This window comes from Heptranchias perlo, chromosome 20, assembly GCF_035084215.1.
Source record: "Heptranchias perlo isolate sHepPer1 chromosome 20, sHepPer1.hap1, whole genome shotgun sequence".
NCBI classification, from domain to species: Eukaryota; Metazoa; Chordata; class Chondrichthyes; order Hexanchiformes; family Hexanchidae; genus Heptranchias; species Heptranchias perlo.
Window position 1 is genome coordinate 47,828,309 of NC_090344.1, and position 21,669 is coordinate 47,849,977.

General features: G+C 47.9%; 1 protein-coding gene across 1 annotated transcript in view; it reads right to left on the reverse strand.

Annotated features, from left to right (window-relative positions):
• zgc:110329 (uncharacterized protein LOC550500 homolog) overlaps positions 1-21,669 on the reverse strand; it is a 153,431-nt gene that overhangs the window by 97,395 nt on the left and 34,367 nt on the right. Inside the window, exons 3-4 of the mRNA XM_068001266.1 lie at positions 14,444-14,518; positions 1,994-2,089 (exon numbers count right to left, since the gene is read on the reverse strand). Coding sequence (XP_067857367.1) covers positions 1,994-2,089; positions 14,444-14,518 — 171 coding nt within the window. The remainder of the gene's footprint in view (positions 1-1,993; positions 2,090-14,443; positions 14,519-21,669) is intronic.

Genomic DNA, 21,669 nt, shown 5'->3' on the forward strand with positions numbered 1-21,669 from the left:
CAATCACCGTGTTCAGACAGAGAGGTGTCATCTGCAGAACCCCCGAATACACATTCAACAATTTCCCTGTTTGTTTTTTTGTTGAATATGTATTCGGAGGTTCTGCAGATGACACCTCTCTGTCTGAACACGGTGATTGCCTTGGCAACGGGCAGTTGCAGGGGCAGTCTGTAAACACCATGTATTATTCAATATATATAAATGCGTAGGCTTCAAGGAGATCTTGAAACATTTACCTGAGGAAGGAGAAAATCTCCGAAAGCTTGTGAATTTAAAATAAAATTGCTGGACTATAACTTGGTGTTGTAAAATTGTTTACAATTGAATATATTCAACGACTGAGCATCCACAGCCCTCTGGGGTAAAGAATTCCAAATATTCACAACTCTCTGAGCGAAGAACTTTTTCCTCATCTCAGTCGTAAATGGCCGACCCCTTATCTTGAGACTATGACCCCTAGTTCAAGACTCTTCAGCCAGGGAAAACAGCCTCTCAGCATCAAGCCCAGATGAATTTTATATGTTTCAATGAGATCACCTCTCATTCTTCTAAACTCCAGTGAATATCGGCCCATTGGACTCAATCTCTCCTCACAGGACAACCCTCTCATCCCAGGAATCAATCTCGTGAACCTTCATTGCACCGCCTCGAAGGCAAGTATATCCCTTCTTAACGAAGGAGACCAAAACGGTACACAATACTCCAGGTGTGGTCTCACCAGAGCCCTGTATGCAGCAAGACCTCCTTACTCTTATCATCCAAACCCCTTGCAATAATCGCTAATGAGACAAGAATATGTTGGAATTGAACATTTAAGAAAAAAAAAATCAAGCCTGCGACTTTGTTCCTGTAATTAAGCCCAGGCTGTTTTCCACTCAAATGGAAGATGCCATCTTGAGTCAGTGCCACTTTCAAATTCAACTGTATTTAAGGCAAATTCCACCTTGGGGGGTGAAATTGTTGCTGTTGATAATTTTAGTCATCCTGAACACAAAGCAGGATCTTTTTCTTTTTTGTGAAATTCACCTACAATGTTCATTCTTTCACATTATGTGTTACAATGTCTGCTGCTCAATTTAGACCAATGTTATCTTCAGGCTGCACCAGATAGGTGGTGTAATTTTCCACAACGAAAACTATTAGTCTCTCATCGACACTGGCAGTTATAGATTCCTGAACATCAGCGACTCTGAGGCACTCCAGTCGAACTGGCTGAGTCAGGCACTCAGAAGTTGCATTATTGGCCGCCCAGCATAAACCACTTCCATTTAACATCAGTCTTCGAAGTGGCTGAGCAATAACCGGCCTTTGTGCACTTGAGCCTTGCACTGGATTGAGGCAGGTTTGTATCCCCGTCATTTCTAACAGCGAGCTGTGACAGTGCAGGATAGTCACTGAGGCTCACTCTTAGCTGCTTCGCAAAGGTGAATGGAAAAAAAAAAATCAATAAGTAAATTCGCCTCGGGCAGTTTCTGTCGACCACCTCCTCATCACCACTGGGTGTGGGTTTTGGGAAGGGCAGTGGGCGTGTTCTCCATGCCTCCCCCTTCGCTGGCAAAAATGAAATTATATGACAGAGAAGGAAGGGAAATTTAAACAGGGAGAAATTGATAATGAAAATGCAGCAGAGAGGCTTGGCTGGATTTAACACTATTTACCTCCCTCAGTCTTTCGTTCCACCTACCATCGTTACATTAATACAACAATCTAAATATCTCTGCAGAACAGATTTCACTGTCAGATCTGGGTGTTCATATTATCGTGTGAAAAAACAGAAGCATTTGGTTGTCAGATGAGTGCAGAGAATACAGCAAATATGGCAAGACTGGGAGAGCAGGTCGGATAAATAATGACCCCAGCTGACCCTCAAAACAGAGATGGGCAAAGGTCAGATCTCATTGTTAGTGAAGGTCACGTCAAGCAAATTGTCTGGTGACAGAAGCTACCAGAAGCATACAACACGGATGCTGATTCATCCACATCGGTGACTGACCTTGGCTTGTATGCGGTCCAGAATGTTTTTGAAATCCAAGTCATCGTAATAGTGTTTAATCCCCTCTCGCACGTTCGCTTTAAACATCCGAAGCACCTGAGGGGGTGGGGGTAAAAAGAAAAATCAAAGGAGTCAGAAGCTGTTTGAAACATAATTAACTTCTCTCCCTCAGAGCCCGCCAAGATCTATCCTGAAAACAACCTGATGTCTAGATCTCTTTCAGCGTTTATACTGGTCAAGCCGTGGGCCTCACAGTCGGGCCGCTGCTCCAATACGATTTTGCTGAACTTGGTGCGCCATTTCAAAAGTTCGCTGCCCGCAGAAGCAACTGTGAAGTCCGCTTCAGTTTACAAACAAACAATGACACGCCTCACACCCACACTCCCCTGGCCTGAGCTCGAAGAATGCAATGGGTCAGTGTGATCCTCACAAGTGCTGTGTAAGATTGTGTAACCTGGGTCCTGCATTCAGAAGGTTGGAAAATATTACTGGGCAGCCAAAAAGTATCTTCACTGTACCTGCAGAGATTTGGGGGTGGGAGGGTGAGGAGATTTTGTTTCAAGTTATGCTAATAATTTGTTCTCAACAGTTTTCTCGCCTCCCTTTTTCTCTCCAAGTTGTTGACCTCTCCACAGGTACGGTTTCACAGTGCCCCATCCAGCCCTCCAGTACCTCAGCCAATCGGCCATTATTGATGGGTGAGCCTCGACAGTGAGCGTAAGCAAGCTATTTAACCACTGAAGCATCACAGCCGCGCCCACTCCGGCCTCCGTCCCATGTCCATACGTGAGCACGGCCCGCAGAGGTCTTTGGAAGGGTAGCAGAAATCGGGAATTCTCTCCCCCAAAACTTCTGTGGATGATGGGACACCTAGGAGCTTTCAAGATTGAGATGGAGAGATTTTTGCCAGGTGAGAGTGTCAAGGAATGTGGAGCTCAACCATGATCTAATTGAATGGCGGGACAGACTCGAGGGGCTGAATGGCCTTCTCCGGTTTGTATATTCCTGTGGAGAGTGAATGGCCCCCTCCTGTTTGTATATTTCTGTGGAGAGTGAACGGCCCCCTCCTGTTTGTATATTCCTATCGATAGTGAACGGCCCCCTCCTGTTTGTATATTCCTATCGATAGTGAACGGCCCCCTCCTGTTTGTATATTCCTTTGGGGAGTGAATGGCCCCCTCCTGTTTGTATATTCCTGTGGACAGTGAACGGCCCCCTCCTGTTTGTATATTCCTGTGGACAGTGAATGGCCCCCTCCTGTTTGTATATTCCTGTGGACAGTGAATGGCCCCCTCCTGTTTGTATATTCCTGTGGACAGTGAATGGCCCCCTCCTGTTTGTATATTCCTGTGGACAGTGAACGGCCCCCTCCTGTTTGTATATCCCTGTGGACTGTGAATGGCCCCCTCCTGTTTGTATATTCCTGTGGACAGTGAATGGCCCCCTCCTGTTTGTATATTCCTGTGGACAGTGAATGGCCCCCTCCTGTTTGTATATTCCTGTGGATAGTGAATGGCCCCCTCCTGTTTGTATATTCCTGTGGACAGTGAACGGCCCCCTCCTGTTTGTATATTCCTGTGGACAGTGAACGGCCCCCTCCTGTTTGTATATTCCTGTGGACAGTGAATGGCCCCCTCCTGTTTGTATATTCCTGTGGACAGTGAATGGCCCCCTCCTGTTTGTATATTCCTGTGGGTTGCAGGAGCACGAGTTGATTTCCCTCCTCTATTGGTGGGAGATAATTTCAGTGTCCCTGACCGTACTCCAGCTAAAGAACAACAAACACAGCCCAGACCAGCGGGCCCTCGTTGGCATGTGTGGCTAAGCTACTCACTGGATACACCCACTGAGCCATCGGGATAGTTTAAATTGCAACCAACAATAACAACGTGCATTTATATAGCGCCTTTAAGGTAGTAAAACAACTCAAGGCACTTCACAGGAGCGATTATCAAACAAAATTTGACACCGAGCCACATAAGGAGATATTAGGACAGGTGACCAAAAGCTTGTTCAAAGAGGTAGGTTTTAGAAGCATCTGAAAGGAGGAGAGAGAGAGGCGGAGAGGTTTAGGGAGGGGATTCCAGAGCTTAAGGCACGGCCGCCAATGGTGGAGCGATGAAAACCGAGGACGCGCAAGAGGCCAGAATCGGAGGAGTGCAGAGATCTCGAGGGGTTGTAGGGGCTGGAGGAGGTCACAGAGATAGGGAGGGGGCGAGGCCATGGAGCAATTTGAAGACAAGGATGAGAATTTTTAAATCCTCCAGCAAGAACACGGGGCTTATTTTACCTTCCTTAAACGAGGCTGCTCAAGTTCAGTCGAGCCATCAAAGAAAGTGGCTCACGGCAGAGGTACAGCACAGAGCTGCCTCAGGCAGCGTTTAGATCACAAGGCAGATTCTACAGCAGAAAAATAACGAGAATGGTGCAGTTGTTTTCAAGTCACAATTCCAGTCCTCAATTCTGGCTTTAAATTCCTTGCCCAGTGAGCTCGGGGTTGGGGGGGAACGGGGTAGGGCATGAAATCCAGAAATGGCAGCAAACAAAAATCACAAGGCTGGCTGGTACGGAGATGGGAGGGGGGGGGCAGGAGAGCCACTCCATCCCACCAGCAGCCAGGAACATGGCCACTTGTATCTCCAGGCTGCCTCCTGGTCACCATGGAAACAATCTCTTCAAATGAGGCCTTGGATATTCCGTAGGTGGGGATGAATGGTTCTCTTTAGTCAGTGGCAGTGGGATCGCTGGAAGCTGGAGAAAAAAAATAGCTGCCTGCACAGGTAGCAGAACGAGAGCCTGCGTGCTGCCCTCATTAGTATTCCACGCACAGTGACTGCTCCTCCATGTAGTATATTACTGCACTTCAATACTGGGGGAAAGAGAGTGGTTCCTGTCACCCAATGTAAAATATTTTTACAGTGTAAGGTTTACACAATGCAAGCAGGGCAAAAAAAAAACAATGCATCAAAGCTAGACTTTCTGTAAAAGATCCAGAGTAAGCCCATTAGTGTAATTGATACGGCAAATACACCATCAGGGTTTGTAATAAATGAATTACATTGCGAGACCTGGCATCTGGTGAATTGGTCTTCCCCGAGCTGAACTCTGTGAGACCGTACATCATCGACCAGCTTTCAGCATCCGATGGTTCACTCAAGTCAATTATCCAACACTTAAAATGTATTTTGAGGAGTTTTTCTCTGATTTTCAAGATCTATTTCAATTTCCATCTATTTTACTTTTAGCAAAGTGGAACCGTTTTTTTTTTAAAATCTGAGCTCCTGCATCATTTGGAGTCCAAAAGAGAACGAGCTGCACAGTTATTGGTGTCGCTCAGGTACCCATTCCAATATTTAACACAACACAGCACCGCACAAATTCCACTGCCGGGGAAGTCTTTAATCTCAGCCTTCGCCGTCACGCCAAGCCAGCGTGCTGAGCGTAGGGAAGAACCACTCTCACGTAGAGCGATAGTAGGGTTGACAACTCTGGTTGGTCGTATTCCTGGAGGTCTCATCATGTGACCACCCCCCCCTCCCCCCTCTCAGGTCAAACAGCCTTTCAATCTCCAATACTTTTGTAACTAACAAAGGATTTTGGACTTTTCAATATGGGTTTTTCACTTGCTAAAGGAGCAAAGTTTGGTTCAACAAAGGATGGAACACAGAACTGTTGGACTTGACTGTTCAAGACGGCATTCTGGGAACGATGGCCAAAAGAAAGTCTCGCATTTATATAGCACCTTTCACAACCTCAGGACGTCCCAAAGGGCTTCACAGCCAATGAAGCACTTTTTAGCAATGTTGTAATGTAGGGAATGCAGCAGCCAATTTGCGCACAGCAAGCTCCCACAAACAACAATGACCAGATAACCTATTTTCGCGATGTTGGTTGAGAGATAAATGTTGACTGGGGACAACTCCCCTGCTCTTCTTCGAAATAATGCCATGGGATCTCTCACAACCCAGGGCAGACGGCAGAGACAGCACCTCCGACAGTGCAGCGCTCCCGCAGTACTGCGCTGGAGCATCAGCCTGGATTTTGTGCTCAAATCCCTAGAAACGAACTTGAACCTACAACCCTCTGACTCAGTTGCCAGAGTGTTACCCACTGAGCCACAGCTGACGCACAAGTGCACAAGGTATTATTATTATTATTATTGGTTCAGACTGTTTCGAAGACGAACTGAGACAAAGTACTTTCGCGGAGATAAGGGGCCGAGGTTAAAGATAATTCAGCTGCTGAGCTGGGCCTTGAAAGTCTGTGAGAAACTGTTGTGAACATCAGATGCTGTCGCATCAGTTTGTTTTGAACCATGGGAAAGAGAGAGAGAGAAAAGAAGCAGCAGCTTGTTTTTGCCAAATGAGAATGGTAAAAGAGCAGCCATTCTAAAGTGAAAGAAGGAGACAGTCCTCGAGACAGACCAGAAGGACACCAAGAAGGATGGCGCCGGAGAATTAACCTCTCAGTCTCCCGAAGCAGAAGAATTTGACCATCCTGAGTTTCGAGTTGCACTCATTTATCTCATTGCCGTTTGTGGGATCTTGCTGTGCACAAATTGGCTGCCGCATTTCCTACATTACAACAGTGACTACGCTGCAAAGGTACTTTATTGGCTGAAAAGTGCTTTGGGACGTCCTGAGGCTGTGAAAGGCGCTATAGAAATGCACGTCTTTCCTTCCTTCTTTCAAACGGTCAATCATCTCAGGTGGAAGGAGAAAATCTATCAAAGTAACAGCAGACACACCCAGCGCACAAACATATGCACGCTCATGCACACACACGCGCACAAATGCACGCTCACGCACACGCACAAATGCACACACGCACGCACACACACAACTCAGTGGTCCAACTGACCCTTCAACCATCAGACCAATTGAATTGTTAGTTCAAGACCCCCTGATTAGGAATGCAATTCTGCACTCCCAAGGCCCTGGACCTCACCCAAAGAGACATCCCGACACTGATGTATGTCCCTTCCTTACAGCCTTGCCAGGCTTCCTTCCCGAAAGGACATTTTACAACAATCCGTGACAACTTCACGGTCACTTTAAGAACATAAGAAACAGGAGCAGGAGTCGGCCATACGGCCCCTCGAGCCTGCTCCACCACTCAATAAGATCACGGCTGATCTTCGACCTCAACTCCACTTTCCCACCCGATCCCCGTATCCCTTGATTCACCGAGAGTCCAAAAATCTATCCATCTCAGCCTTGAATATACTCAACGACTGAGCATCCACAGCCCTCTGGGGTAGAGAATTCCAAAGATTCACAACTTTGACTGAGACCAGCTTTTTAAAAACTGAATTCAAATTCTCAAACTGCCGTGGCGAGATTCGAACTCCAATTCTCTGGATTACAAGTCCTGTAACATAACCACTACACTACCGTATCGCTGCTTGTTAGAGAAACGCCAGGCCACAAGCTGGATTTCTCTGGAACACTGCAACATGTGGCTGGGAACACTCAAAAGGTTGGATTTGCCAATAAAACTTCCTCTGTTTCAAAAGAAATCACGGGAGAAGCCAACGACGTGACACCTAAAAAGGACTATTTTTTGAGGTAGTTTCTATGCTGACCCGAGTATCTCAATAGGAGATTGTGAGCCAGCCAAATCACGGCCACACCGATCAAGACAGACTGGGTGTCAGGAACAAAGTTGTCCTCAGTGGATCATGCCCATTAACCCAGAATCCATTAACAGCCCTCCTCCATCGCATTTGTCACAAGTCTGGCTCGTTGGTTTGAAATTATTATTTTGGGTGAAGGTTCTTTATCGACCTGGACTCGCATGATCAGACTGGAGCTCAATCGCACAGGCCAAGTACATTTCTGCTTTTGACAAATTGCTTGATCGATTGGTGACGTTAAATGAGCCGAGATTATTGTGTTTTTCATCTGCAGGGTACAAGTTGCACTGGGTCAAACAATCTCCTCTCCCAGGATACAATTGCTGGCTTTCAAGACTGCACACACTGGATCAATGTGCTGCCATGCATCTCACACCTGCACTCTGTCGCTGGGACCCAATATACTTTATGTTTCTCCCCCCCCCTCCCACCCCGAGTACTGATATCATTATTCTACCACCCCCCCCACAACCCCCTTGATTATGAGAAACAATCGACGCCAATTGACAGCACACGGACCGCACACGTTAGCTCTGTGTCGTTCGGCTGTGCAATCTTTGAATGCAACCAATCCGTCAATGCACCCTGCTGAAATCCGAGTCACAACTACAACGTGCATTTATACAGCGTCTTTAACGTGGTAAAACATCCCAAGGAGCTTCACAGGAGCGTTATCAAACAAAATTTAGCACCGAGTCACATTACGAATTATTAGGAGAGGCTGAGTCATAGAGGTCGGTTTTAAGGAGCATCTTAAAGGAGGAGAGAGAGAGGTAGAGACGGAGAGGTTTGGGGAGGGAATTCCAGAGCTTAGAGCCCAGGCAGCTGAAGGCACGGCCGCCAACGGTGGAGCGATGGAAATCGGGGGATGCGCAACACTGAAATAGTTTTCCCAATTACAGAACTTTTACCAATGGTCCTTAACGAACAACTCTATAGAAGGGGAAACACAGAAAAGTAATACAGCATCTTAACCAGAGTTACCAGATAATCAAGAAAGAACCTGCATTTGCATAGCGCCTTTCACGTCCTCAGGACGTCCCACACCTTTGAGCACAGGTTCTCCAAGATTAAACCACTGACTGCTGACAGTCATTGAGCGAGCAAGGCAACCACTGCAGATTTTAAATTTCTAGGGCTAGTTGTGTAGTTTTCTGCATTATCTTTCGGAGGAACACGGGTTCTGAAGTGCCCAGGGAGGCCCGAATGCAAGTGTCAGAGTGGAGAGGCTCAAAGCAAAGTGGTTTCTGCAGGACTGCCCGAGAACTGATCCCCATGGATGCTGCTGTAGCCACTGGGCCGATTGTACAAAGGCAGTGGTGCACTGTGCGACAGCACTGGGAGGCAGTCAGCTGGCTGAGGCCCACACTGCGTCTATCGACGAGGTGAAACAAATGTTGCCTTCTGCGGAAAGGGCATCCCTTGTCATAAAAAGCACAAATTCACATTGTGAAAGCACGGGGGGGTCACATGATAACTGGGTGACATAATGGGTGAAACTAGAACGAGGGGGCATAATCTTAGAATAAGGGGCTGCTCTTTCAAAACTGAGATGAGGAGAAACTTCTTCACTCAGAGGGTAGTAGGTCTGTGGAATTTGCTGCCCCAGGAAGCTGTGGAAGCTACATCATTAAATAAATTTAAAACAGAAATAGACAGTTTCCGAGAAGTAAAGGGAATTAGGGGTTACGGGGAGCGGGCAGGAAATTGGACATGAATTTAGATTTGAGGTTAGGATCAGACCAGCCATGATCTTATTGAATGGCGGAGCATTCGAGGGGCCGAATGGCCTACTCCTGCTCCTATTTCTTATGTTCTTATAACAATCACGAACCAAGGCTGGCCTCTTCAGTAACCAGTAGCAACCTTAGTGAAAGCAACGATGTTTTTTTCTCCCTCCCTCAGCTCCTCCCTCTCCCCTCCCATGATTGTACTGCACGGTCAGGCCAGTATTGGCTGCCCATTTGAGCTCAACCCAGCTGGACTCTGTCTCTCTCTCTCTCCCTCGTACACACACACGCACACACACTTCCCAGCAGGCACCCTTGGGTGGGGAAAGGCAGTGGGAGGGCCTGGCTGATTTTTCCTTTCCCTCACCATGGCAACAGCCGCAGCCCCAGCAATGTCTAGCTTGAGAGCAGTGATTCCTGGGCAGAACCTGGGAAGTTGCAGGCCTGAACTGGCTCAGTGTCAGGACCACACCATGAATCTACTCACTGAGACACTGGGTGAGTCAATAAGTCTCATTTAGAAAAGTCAAGCTGATTCTAATGGCCTGCGGCCAACCAACAGCACAATATTGTATTGGATAAGAGAGCCTCTATATTTTTGGAGATGTGTGCTCTGATTAGGCCATTGTCAGATCAAATCATTAATATTCCTTTCAAAAATTATTAAAAATCTGTTTACCCATTTGGTTGCAATAGTGAGCTGCCTCAACCAATCGAGCAATCAGCCAAGATAGGAACATAGTAGCAGGAGGAGGCCATTCAGCCCTTTGGGCCTGCTCTGCCATTCAATTCGATCATGGCTGATCTGTCCCTTAACTCCATTTACCCACCTTGGTTCCATATCCCTGAATACCCTCACCCAACAAAAATCTATTAATCTCAGTTTTGAAACTTTCAATTGACCCCCAACCTCAACAGCCCTTTTGGGGGAGAGAGTTTCAGATTTCCTCTCCCCTTTGTGTGAAGAAATGCTTCCTGACATCACCCTCCAACAGCCCAGCTCCAATTTTAAGGTTATGTCCCCTCCACTGTCACCAGTGGAAATGGTTTCTCCGTATCTATCCGACTGAATCCTTTTAACCTTTGAAACAACTCAATTAGATCACCCCTCAATCTTCTGCACTCGAGGGAATACAAGCCTAGTTTATGCAACCTGTCCTCATAATTTAACCATTTTAGCCCCGGTATCATTCTTGTAAATCTACGTTGCACTCCTCCCAAGGCCAATATATCCTTCCTAAGGTGCGGTGCTCAGAACTGAGCACAGTACTCCAGGTATAGGCTAACCAGGGCTTTGTTTAGCGAGAGCATAACTTCGATCCTCTTGTGTTCTCGTCCTCTAGATATAAAGGCGAGCATTCCATTAGCCTTTTTGATTATTTTCTGTGCCTATCCATGATATTTTAATGATCTATGCACATGGACCCTGAGTCTCTTTGGACCTCCACTGTTTCAAGCTTTTCACCATTTAGAAAGTACTCTGATCTATCCTTTTTAGGTCCAAAGTGGATGACCTCACACTTGCCGACATTGAAATCCATTTGCCACAGTTTTGCCCATTCACTTAATCTATTGATATCTCTCTCTGTAATTTTATGCTTCCATGTACACTGCTTACAATGCTGCCTATCCTTGTGTCATCGGCAAACTTGGATATCTGGCTCTCTATTTCATCATCTAAGTCATTAAAAAATAGAGTGAATAATTGAGGCCCCAACACAGATCCCTATGGGACACTACGAGTCACATACTGCCAATTTGAGTACTTGCCAATAATCCCTACTCTCTGTCTCCTGTCACTCAGCCAATTTCCTAACCAGGTCAATAATTTGCCCTCAATCACATGAGCTTCAACTTTATCTCACAATCTCTTATGCATGACTTTATCAAATGCCTTCTGGAAGTCCAGATAAATAATATCCATAGACATTCCCCTGTCCACCACTTTAGTCACCTCTTCAAAAAATTAAATCAGATTCGTCAGGCATGACCTACCCTTTATAAATCCACGCTGGCTCTCTCTGATCAGCTGAAAATTTTCAAGGTGTTCAGTCAGTCTATCCTTAATTATAGACTCTAGTAATTTCCCGACAACAGGTGTTAGGCTAAATGGTTCATAATTCCCTGGTTTCCCTCTCTCACTTTTCTTAAATAGCGGAGGAATTTCTGTTGAGAGTTGTTGGGCAGGAATTCGAGGTGCAGACATTGCGATGCATCAAGGAGGGGCAGAGTTACCTGGACACTTTGACCCAGGAGGCATTCACACCCCTTAGATTAGGTAGTGGTTTAGATTTGGTCAGCGGTCAGGGCCAGGAGAATCTGACTGTGAGTCAAACAGGTAAGGGGATCCCAGATGCAATGGTGGAGGAGCCTCAGCCTTTGACCTTGTCCAACAGGTATGAGGTACTTGCTAACTGTGTGGATGAGAACAAAAACTGCAGGGAGGATGGGTAAATTGACCACTGCACCATTATACAGGAGGCCATTCAAGTGGGGGGAACAAGAAGGAATGTGGTATTGTTGGGGGATAGTATAGTTAGGGGAATAGATACTGTTCTCTGCTGCTGCAACCGGGAGTCCTGAAGGCTGTGTTGCCTGCCCGGTGCCAGGGTTAAGGACATCTTCTCGCAGCTGGAGAAGAACTTGAAGCAGGAGGGGGAGGATCCAGTTGTCGTGGTCCACGTCGGACCAACAACACAGGTAGAACTAGGAATGAGGTACTGCTGAGGGAGTTTGAGGAGCTCGGGTCTAAATTAAAAAGCGGAACCTCAAAGGTAATAATCTCTGGATTACGACCTGAGCCACGCGCAAATTGGCATAAGGACAAACAGATTAGATGCTCAAATGCGTGGCTGAAAGTGTGGTGTGGGAAGCAGGAGTTTCAATTCATGGGGCACTGGTACCAGTACTGGGGAAAGAGGGAGCTGTTCCGTTGGGACGGGCTCCACTTAAACCAGGCAGGGACCAGTGTCCTGCCGAATCGAATAACTGGGGCGGGAGATAGGGCTTTAAACTAATAAGAAGGGGGGGAGGGTTCAGGTAAGGGCAAATTTGTAAGTTTAAAGAGAAAAGTAAAGGCTGTTGCACAGAGTAGTGATTTGGGTAAAGACAAGCAGAGTGTGTCAGGAAGGGACAGAGAGTTTAACAAAGGTGATAGGCCATTAGTGAATAAGGTCACATCAGGGAAAAATAGAAAAAAGTTAAAATTATGGGCGCTGTATCTGAATGGACGAAGCTTCACGGGAATCAGGTAAAACTTGTCTGCTCGGTCATGACAATTTATTTTCTAATTAAAATAACCTATCAATGGAACGAGACCATCGAAATTTGAATAGTGTAACACTGCACGCAGGGCTAATAGAAAGGAGTGTACGATTTTTCAAGGCAAAGTGAGTGTGCCATCTATTTTACTAGACAGCTAACGACAGCCCAGACTATATCAGAAAAAGATTCATCTGTTCAAGGAAAAGGAATCTGTATTGGAGGCTTTGCCCAATAAGGTGAGTGCAATCAATTCTCAGCCTCAGTTTAGTTGTTAAGTTATTCAATCCTCTGTACTGTACAATTTCCGACGCATTTTTAATTGCTGTGAAATTTTTCCTGAGTGCAAAATTCTTTCTTGTGATCACTTTCACAGGAGGAGGTACCCGAATGGGAAAGAGATTCGAAAATGATTTTCGCCATGTTTGAAACTTTTTCTTTATATACGATTACGCTGCTAATTGTGCCATCTTCACTTTGTGCTCTGTGCTCTCCACGACCTTCCGACTGCTCATTTTGCCATTATTGATTACTGAAGCCCTCCAACTGCCCCAGATTCCACCTTACTGCCAGAGACGTTGCAACAGGAGCAAGGAATAAAACTGATTTTTCAACGTCTCTGGCAGTAAGGTGGACCCTCCAACTCACCCTCTTTTCTGATCGATAGTCAGAATTTCTAAATATCCGTGCACTTATTTAGTTAAGGAAAAGGAATCTGTATTGGAAGCATTACTGAATAAGGTGAGTGCTACCAATTCTCAGTCACTGTGAGACCTGTTTTCATATCGGTCAGTGGTGCGTTTGCATCGCTGGTTCCTAAAACATAGGTCTCGTGCAGCCTGCAGCAATTGCAATCTGGACCTGTTGGATTCACTAAGGCTTAGTGACTCTGGCAGGTTTACATCGGGGTTGAACGAGACCCAGGTTTTAGGAACTGGCCTCAATATTAACACAGTTCTGGTTCACTGGAATATTTTTTATCGGTTTATAGGAGGGGAGAAAACTGGAGAGAGCGCAATTATTTTTCTCTTGTGGGCGCTAAGTATTGCAAAATAAATATAAAGAATGGGTTCGTGTAAAATCATCTAAGAACTATCTATTCCCAGACTTCAGGTGAAAATAAGATAGAATGAAGCAGTCGGCAAACTGAGAGAAAGTGAGATTAACTCAGTGACATTATCCACTCCATTCAAAAGAAAAATGCAGCAGATGCTGGAAATCTGAAATAAAAACAGAAAATGCGAGAAATACTCAACAGGTCAGGGCAGCATCTGCGGAGAAAGAAACAGAGTTAACGTTTCAGGTCAATGACCTTTCATCGGAACTGGAAGAAGTTAAAGAGTTCACAGTTTTTAAGCAAGAACAGAGCCAGGGAAAGATGGGGGAAGGGGAGGGCATGAAAGAAACACAAGGGGAAGGTCTGTGATAGGCAGGCACACTCAGGAAATTCGCAACCTTTCTGACATGAGCTCGTCTACTTATCCCAATCAATATGAAAGTTAACCTCCAGAATTAGGAAGGAAAGCTGGTTCTGCTCCCAGCTGCTATCCAGTGACCCCTACCCTTGAAGTGCCTTTGTGCGGACATCAGGCTTAGCTGCAGAGCCCCCTGCTATCAAGAGGCTCACTGTCAGACCCTGTGTACCGTCACACATTGAACGATGCTGGTTTGGGAGAATTGCTCGGGGTGGGGGTGGGAAGGAGGGGAGGGCCGATGACTGACACCCCGAGATCATACCTCATCGAGGAGCCGCAGATTTCAGGAGGAGGGGAGAAGACTGACGGGGGGGGGGGGGGGAAAGAATAGAAATGGAATCTGACGTACCTTATTCTGGCATAAAAAGCTGACGATTATGAAAACCAGTTGTAGCAACACCACGGTGACAAGGGTCCATTTAAACTGCAGGAAGGAAACAAGAAAACAAATGATGAGATGAGACAGTACCGACGACCAGAGTTAACATGGGTCAACAGCATGAGTGTTCAAAGGGATCAGTGAGAGAGGAGATTCTACTCTTTGAGCACACAGGATGGGTCGACAATTCCCTATTCATTGAGTGCTGATTGTTTCTTGATGAACCGATCCCCAGTATTCATCCGTTAGATTTTTTTAAAATGGATATTTATGCTTTTCAAAGCGATGGATGTTCATCCCCCAGTATCACCATCACCAACATCTTGTAAATATATCATGCCTTCAACGTGGTAAAAACGTCCGAAGGTGCTTCACAGGAGGGTAACCAGACGACGATTGACACGAGTCAGGGCAGGTGGCCAAAAGCTTCGTCAAAGAGGTAGGTTTTAAGCAGCATCTTAAAGAAGGAGAGGGAGGTGTGGAGGTGGAGAGGTTTAGGGAGGGAATTCCAGAGCTCGGGGCCCAGGCAGCTGAAGGCACGGCCGCCAGTGGCGGGGAAGGAGGAAGTGGGGAATGTGCAAAAGGCCAGAGTTGGAGCACACCCAGATCAGGTAAAGCTTCCCCCTCTCAACTCCAAACTACTGCGCCATTGTGACAATGTTCCCCTCCGTGACCTCAGGCCTTTTGGAGCGAGGCAGCCAACTTGGTGCTGAACTGGGGACTAGGGCCCAAGGCCACGAGGAACTACACGGGGACTGCTTAAAGTCATTTCATGTACACAGCAGAGGAATGAAACTTTCATCCCATCAGTCTGGTTACATCTGATCCCAGGTCCAAGAGGTGTAACGGCCGTGCCTAACACACTGACCCACCCAGCTCCCCATGGTCAATGCAGCACCCCTCAGCACTCACAACCCCTCTGGGCTGATTCATCAGCCTCCACTTTTGTCAAAAGCAAAACCTTGCAAGTGCTGGAAATCTGAAACAAAACCAGAAAAGTATTGGGAACACCCACAGCAGATCAGTCAGCATCTGTGGAGAGAACGGGACAGCCAACATTGTCAGATCCTTCCCCCTTCCCCAGGACACTGTCTGCTCTCTCCACACATGCTGACTGACCTGCTGTGTGTGTCCCCAGCCTTTTTCTGGTTTTGTTTCCACTTTCATATACTTCTTCGTGACACTGTATTCGTTCAGACATTACTGCAAGAGATATGTTCGAACCTGCCCATCAGTGGCTGAATCTTATCGTCACTTCAGTACGAACAAGGGACAAACTGCAGCCTCAATGCCCAGTAGCCACATGCCAGGGATATTTGATATCCTTCCTTTTATACTGGTGTTTACTGTACTCGATGAGAGAGTCGTAAAGATTAGATTGCAGCACCGTTCCATAACAACTGAAAATCACAGATAGATTATCCTCAGCTTTTTGACAGTGATTTGATGAATTTAATTGAAAATGTATTTCCTTTCTCCTCCTCAAGCCCCATTTCATTTATTATGCAAACCAGCTTACTTTCCCTGAGGGCAATCTAATATTCATTAGTCCGTGAGTTATTAAGGTTAGCGTTCTCTCACCATGTGTAGTTGGCTTGGAGATTGTTTTCAGTTGTAATCAAAAAGGTTTATACATCTTGAACACTGCATTATTGAAATTAAAACCTAAGGGAGATGTCTTTCCGATTGTAGGAATGAAAACAAGCACATTATTAAAAAGAGGAGATGTGACATTTACTTTTTTCACTCTTGGATGAAGAATTTTTCAATCTACTTTCAAGCTACTTTGATGACAGCAATACTTATTTTAATATAGTCCGTTTCCTCGACTAAGTTCAAGTCCTGCTCATTCAGGACTTGCTAATTTGATTTGCCTTTGCTTCCCTCCCTACAGGGAATGTCTCTCGCTCTCTGACCCCCCCACCACCAGTTGTGTGTCTCACCCTTACCCACACACTTCAGTTAACAATGACAGCTGTTTCCCCTCCGTCACTCCCCCTCCCTCTCAAAACACTCCGACCCATTCTCAGCTACAGTTCCACAGGTGCTGTTCACACTTCTTTTTAATTTCGTTCATGGGATGTGGGCGTCGCTGGCGAGGCCGGCATTTATTGCCCATCCCTAACTGCCCTTGAGAAGGTGGTGGTGAGCCGCCTTCTTGAACCGCTGCAGTCCGTGTGGTGAAGGTTCTCCCACAGTGCTGTCAGGAAGGGAGTTCCAGGATTTTGACCCAGCGACGATGAAGGAACGGCAATATATTTCCATGACTTGGAGGGGAACGTGCAGGTGGTGTTGTTCCCATGTGCCTGCTGCCCTTGTCCTTCTAGGTGGTGGAGGTCGCGGGTTTGGGAGGTGCTGTCGAAGAAGCCTTGGCGAGTTGCTGCAGTGCATCCTGTGGATGGTACACACTGCGGCCACGGTGCGCCGGTGGTGAAGGGGGTGAATGTTTAGGGTGGTGGATGGGGTACCAATCAAGCTTTGTCCTGGATGGTGTCGAGCTTCTTGAGTGTTGTTGGAGCTGCACTCATCCAGGCAAGTGGAGAGTATTCCATCACACTCCTGACTTGTGCCTTGTAGATGGTGGAAAGGCTTTGGGGAGTCAGGAGGTGAGTCACTCGCCGCAGAATACCCAGCTTCTGACTTGCTCTTGTAGCCACAGCATTTATGTGGCTGGTCCAGTTAAGTTTCTGGTCAATGGTGACCCCCAGGATGATGATGGTGGGGGATTCAGTGATGGTCGTGCCGTTGAATGTCAAGGGGAGGTGGTTAGACTCTCTCGTGTTGGAGATGCTCATTGCCTGGCACTTGTCTGGTTCGAATGTTACTTACCACTTATCAGCCCAAGCCTGGATGTTTTCCAGGTCTTGCTGCATGCGGGCACAGACAGCTTCATTATCTGAGGGGTTGCGAATGGAACTGAACACTGTGCAATCATCAGCGAACATCCCCATTTCTGACCTTATGATGGAGGGAAGGTCATTGATGAAGCAGCTGAAGATGGTTGGGCCGAGGACACTGCCCTGAGGAACTCCTGCAGTGATATCTGGGGCTGAGATGATTGGCCTCCAAAAACCACTACCATCTTCCTTTGTGCCAGGTATGACTCCAGCCACTGGAGAGTTTTCCCCTGATTCCCATTGACTTCAATTTTACTAGGGCTCCTTGGTGCCACACTCGGTCAAATGCTGCCTTGATGTCAAGGGCAGTCACTCTCACCTCACCTCTGGAATTCAGCTCTTTTGTCCATATTTGGACCAAGGCTGTAATGAGGTCTGGAGCCGAGTGGTCCTGGCAAAACCCAAACTGAGCATCGATGAGCAGCTTATTGGTGAGTAAGTGCCGCTTGATAGCACTGTCGACGACACCTTCCATCACTTTGCTGATGATTGAGAGTAGACTGATGGGGCGGTAATTGGCCGGATTGGATTTGTCCTGCTTTACAAGTGACCGCTTTTCCTGTATGACCCTAGGCAATCGGTGGTGGTGGGCAACTGGACCGTACGAGAACCACAATCCTGCCCTCCCCTCGTATCCAGCAAGAATCCTGACCAATTCTTCCCCTTTCTAATTCGGGGGGTACGCAGGCCATCTTTTGCACCCCCTTGTGCCTCCATGACTGAGCTCAGCTCAGCCTTTCCAGAACCTTCTGGTCTGTATGGCTCAGTTTCACACTGTCTTCACTAAACGAGCCATTGATCATGGTTACACAAAGTTGCCAGGGTTCCCTGGATGGCTCACCGAATAAATGGACCGCTAAGCCACCCAGCCCAGGAAGATCCCAGGCTCAACCCGGTCTATGTTCAATTTCCTGATCTCAGTGGGGGCAGAGGTGGGAAGTCCACAGTTGCCCTCTGAGTTCCTAGTTGGAGGCAGGCAGAGGAACCAGGCAGAGTTTACAATTGCAATTGCTTTCAGTGGCTTCTGCTGTGAAGGTCATTGGTGTTTCGCCATGGCTCAGTGAGTTGCACTCTTGCCTCTGAGTCAGACAGTTGTAGGTTCAAGGCCCACTCCAGAGACTTGAGCTCATAATCTAGGCTGACGCACCCAGTGCAGTACTGAGGGAGTGCTGCACTATCAGAGGGGCAGTACTGAGGGAGTGCTGCGCTGTCAGAGGGGCAGTACTGAGGGAGTGCTGCGCTGTCAGAGGGGCAGTACTGAGGGAGTGCTGCGCTGTCAGAGGGGCAGTACTGAGGGAGTGCTGTGCTGTCAGAGGGGCAGGACTGAGGGAGGGCTGCGCTGTCAGAGGGGCAGTACTGAGGGGGTGCTGCGCTGTCAGAGGGGCAGTACTGAGGGAGTGCTGCACTGTCAGAGGGGCAGTACTGAGGGAGTGCTGCACAGTCAGAGGGGCAGTACTGAGGGAGTGCTGCACAGTCAGAGGGGCGGGACTGAGGGAGTGCTGCACTGTCAGAGGGGCAGTACTGAGGGGGTGCTGCGCTGTCAGAGGGGCAGTACTGAGGGGGTGCTGCGCTGTCAGAGGGGCAGTACTGAGGGAGTGCTGCGCTGTCAGAGGGGCAGTACTGAGGGAGTGCTGCACTGTCAGAGGAGCAGTACTGAGGGAGTGCTGCACTGTCGGAGGAGCAGTTCTGAGGGAGTGCTGCGCTGTCGGAGGAGCAGTTCTGAGGGAGTGCTGCGCTGTCGGAGGGGCAGTACTGAGGGAGTGCTGCGCTGTCGGAGGGGCAGTCCTGAGGGAAGGCTGCGCTGTCGGAGGAGCAGTTCTGAGGGAGGGCTGCGCTGTCCGGAGGGGCAGTACTGAGGGAGCGCTGCGCTGTCAGAGGGGCAGTACTGAGGGAGCGCTGCGCTGTCAGAGGGGCAGTACTGAGGGGGTGCTGCACTGTCGGAGGGGCAGTACTGAGGGAGTGCTGCGCTGTCGGAGGGGCAGTCCTGAGGGAGTGCTGCGCTGTCGGAGGGGCAGTACTGAGGGAGGGCTGCGCTGTCGGAGGGGCAGTCCTGAGGGAGGGCTGCGCTGTCGGAGGGGCAGTACTGAGGGAGGGCTGCGCTGTCGGAGGGGCAGTCCTGAGGGAGGGCTGCGCTGTCGGAGGAGCAGTACTGAGGGAGGGCTGCGCTGTCGGAGGGGCAGTACTGAGGGAGGGCTGCGCTGTCGGAGGGGCAGTACTGAGGGAGGGCTGCGCTGTCGGAGGGGCAGTACTGAGGGAGGGCTGCACTGTCAGAGGGGCAGTCCTGAGGGAGTGCTGCACTGTCGGAGGGGCAGTACTGAGGGAGGGCTGCGCTGTCGGAGGGGCAGTACTGAGGAAAGGCTGCGCTGGCCGGAGGGGCAGTACTGAGGGGGGGCTGCACTGTCAGAGGGGCAGTACTGAGGGAGGGCTGCGCTGTCGGAGGGGCAGTACTGAGGGAGGGCTGCGCTGGCCGGAGGGGCAGTACTGAGGGAGGGCTGCGCTGTCGGAGGGGCTGTCTTTCACATGAGATGTCTGCTACAATACATTACAATAACAAAATCAGTTTCTATCAGCAAACACTTTAATAGTTTTACTCAGTTTATGAATAAAGTGGTTTGCAAATAAATTCCCAAGGAAAAAGGGAGACAAAGTCACTCACCAGCAGGTCAGTGGACATTAATCTTCACCTATTGGAAAGAGGCAGAATGCTAACACCCACACACTCTGATTCCAGCCAATCACCAGCATCAACTCAAACAGGAATCAACTCGTTCCTTGTAAAAATCTACAAATCGCTGATGGGCCCCCCTTCAAAATATCCCCCACTGCAATTACCCAGAGAGAGGCAGGGCCCCGTTTTAAATTACCAAAATTAGTCTTCAACATTCCTTGTTTATTTGTCAACTCTATAGATTCCTTAAAAACAAAGATCTCCCAGGAAATAAATTCGATATTGGAAAATATGTTAAAGTCTTCAATAAGTCTGGATCTTACCATGTGGACCTTAAGTATGGTGAATTATTTTCGAGGAGTAGGGAGCCAAGTTGCACACAGCAAGATCCCATAAAAGCAACAATGGGAAAGAAAGACAGAAGGTTAAGTTTAACGTGTCAAGTGAATGACGGCGCCTCTGGCAATACAGCACTCCGTCAATACCGTCGCAGCAGGCCGGCCGAGCTTGCGTTCCCGAGTCTCGGGACGTGACTTGCCTGCTCTATCGACTGGGGCAAGGGAAGGGAAGATTTCTGAAATCGTTTCTCTGAATCCCATAATTCAATCTGCATGTTTTCCTGTTTCTGTCCTGGTCCTTTGATTGTTTGAATAATGGAACAGGTGCACATGACAGATCAAATGACACATTCGGTGCCAGAAAAAATTCAATTCATGTCCTACATAATAGGAGAGAAAATTAAGTAGTGATTAAATGTCTTGGTCCCTTCAACTGCAAAGCATCTGGTGGAAAATTAGCATCAAATCACATCCCTGCTTTGGACGACATGAGAAAATATATTACATAAAAGCTGACAAACACTTTCTTGAAAAGAAAGCTGCTTATCACTCCCGCATGCACTATCTGCAGGAGAAACATTCATCATTCAGGAGAGCGACCTTCAACTTTTCACTCCAGCCCCAAACGTCTTCAGGCAGAAGTTGGAAGGCTCTGCCACTGACCGCGAGTCTCAGTAAACACGTGAGCGAGGGTCAGAGATCGGCTAGCCCCAACTCTGAGACTCGCCCTCCATGCCAGCGGTGGTCACCACCATAAAGAGCACAACAAAGAGGGCTCGACAGGTTGCTTCCCTGGCTGGAGAGTCTAGAACTAGGGGGCAGAGTCTCAGGATAAGGGGTCGGCCACTTAGGACTGAGATGGGGAGGAATTTCTTCACTCAGAGGGTTGTGAATCTTTGGAATTCTCTCCCCCAGAGGGCTGTGGGTGCTCAGTCGTTGAGATCGATAGATTTTTAAACACCAAGGGAATCAAGGGATATGGGGGGAAAGTGGAGTTGAGGTCGAAGATCAGCCATAATCTTATTGAATGGCGGAGCAGGCTCGAGGGGCCGGATGGCCTACTCCTGCTCCTATTTTTTATGTTCTAATGTTATCTGGTCAATTGTTCATTTGCCGTTTCTGGCAGCTTGCTGTGCGCAAATTGGCTGCTGCTTTTTCCTATAAAATAACAGAGAACGCACTTCAAAAATCAATCGATTGCCTTTGAAGTGCTTGGGGATGTCCCGAGGAGGAGAGGGCACGACTTAAATCAAAGTTCTTTCCTCCTGTGTGTTTCAGTTGCTGGGGTTTGTG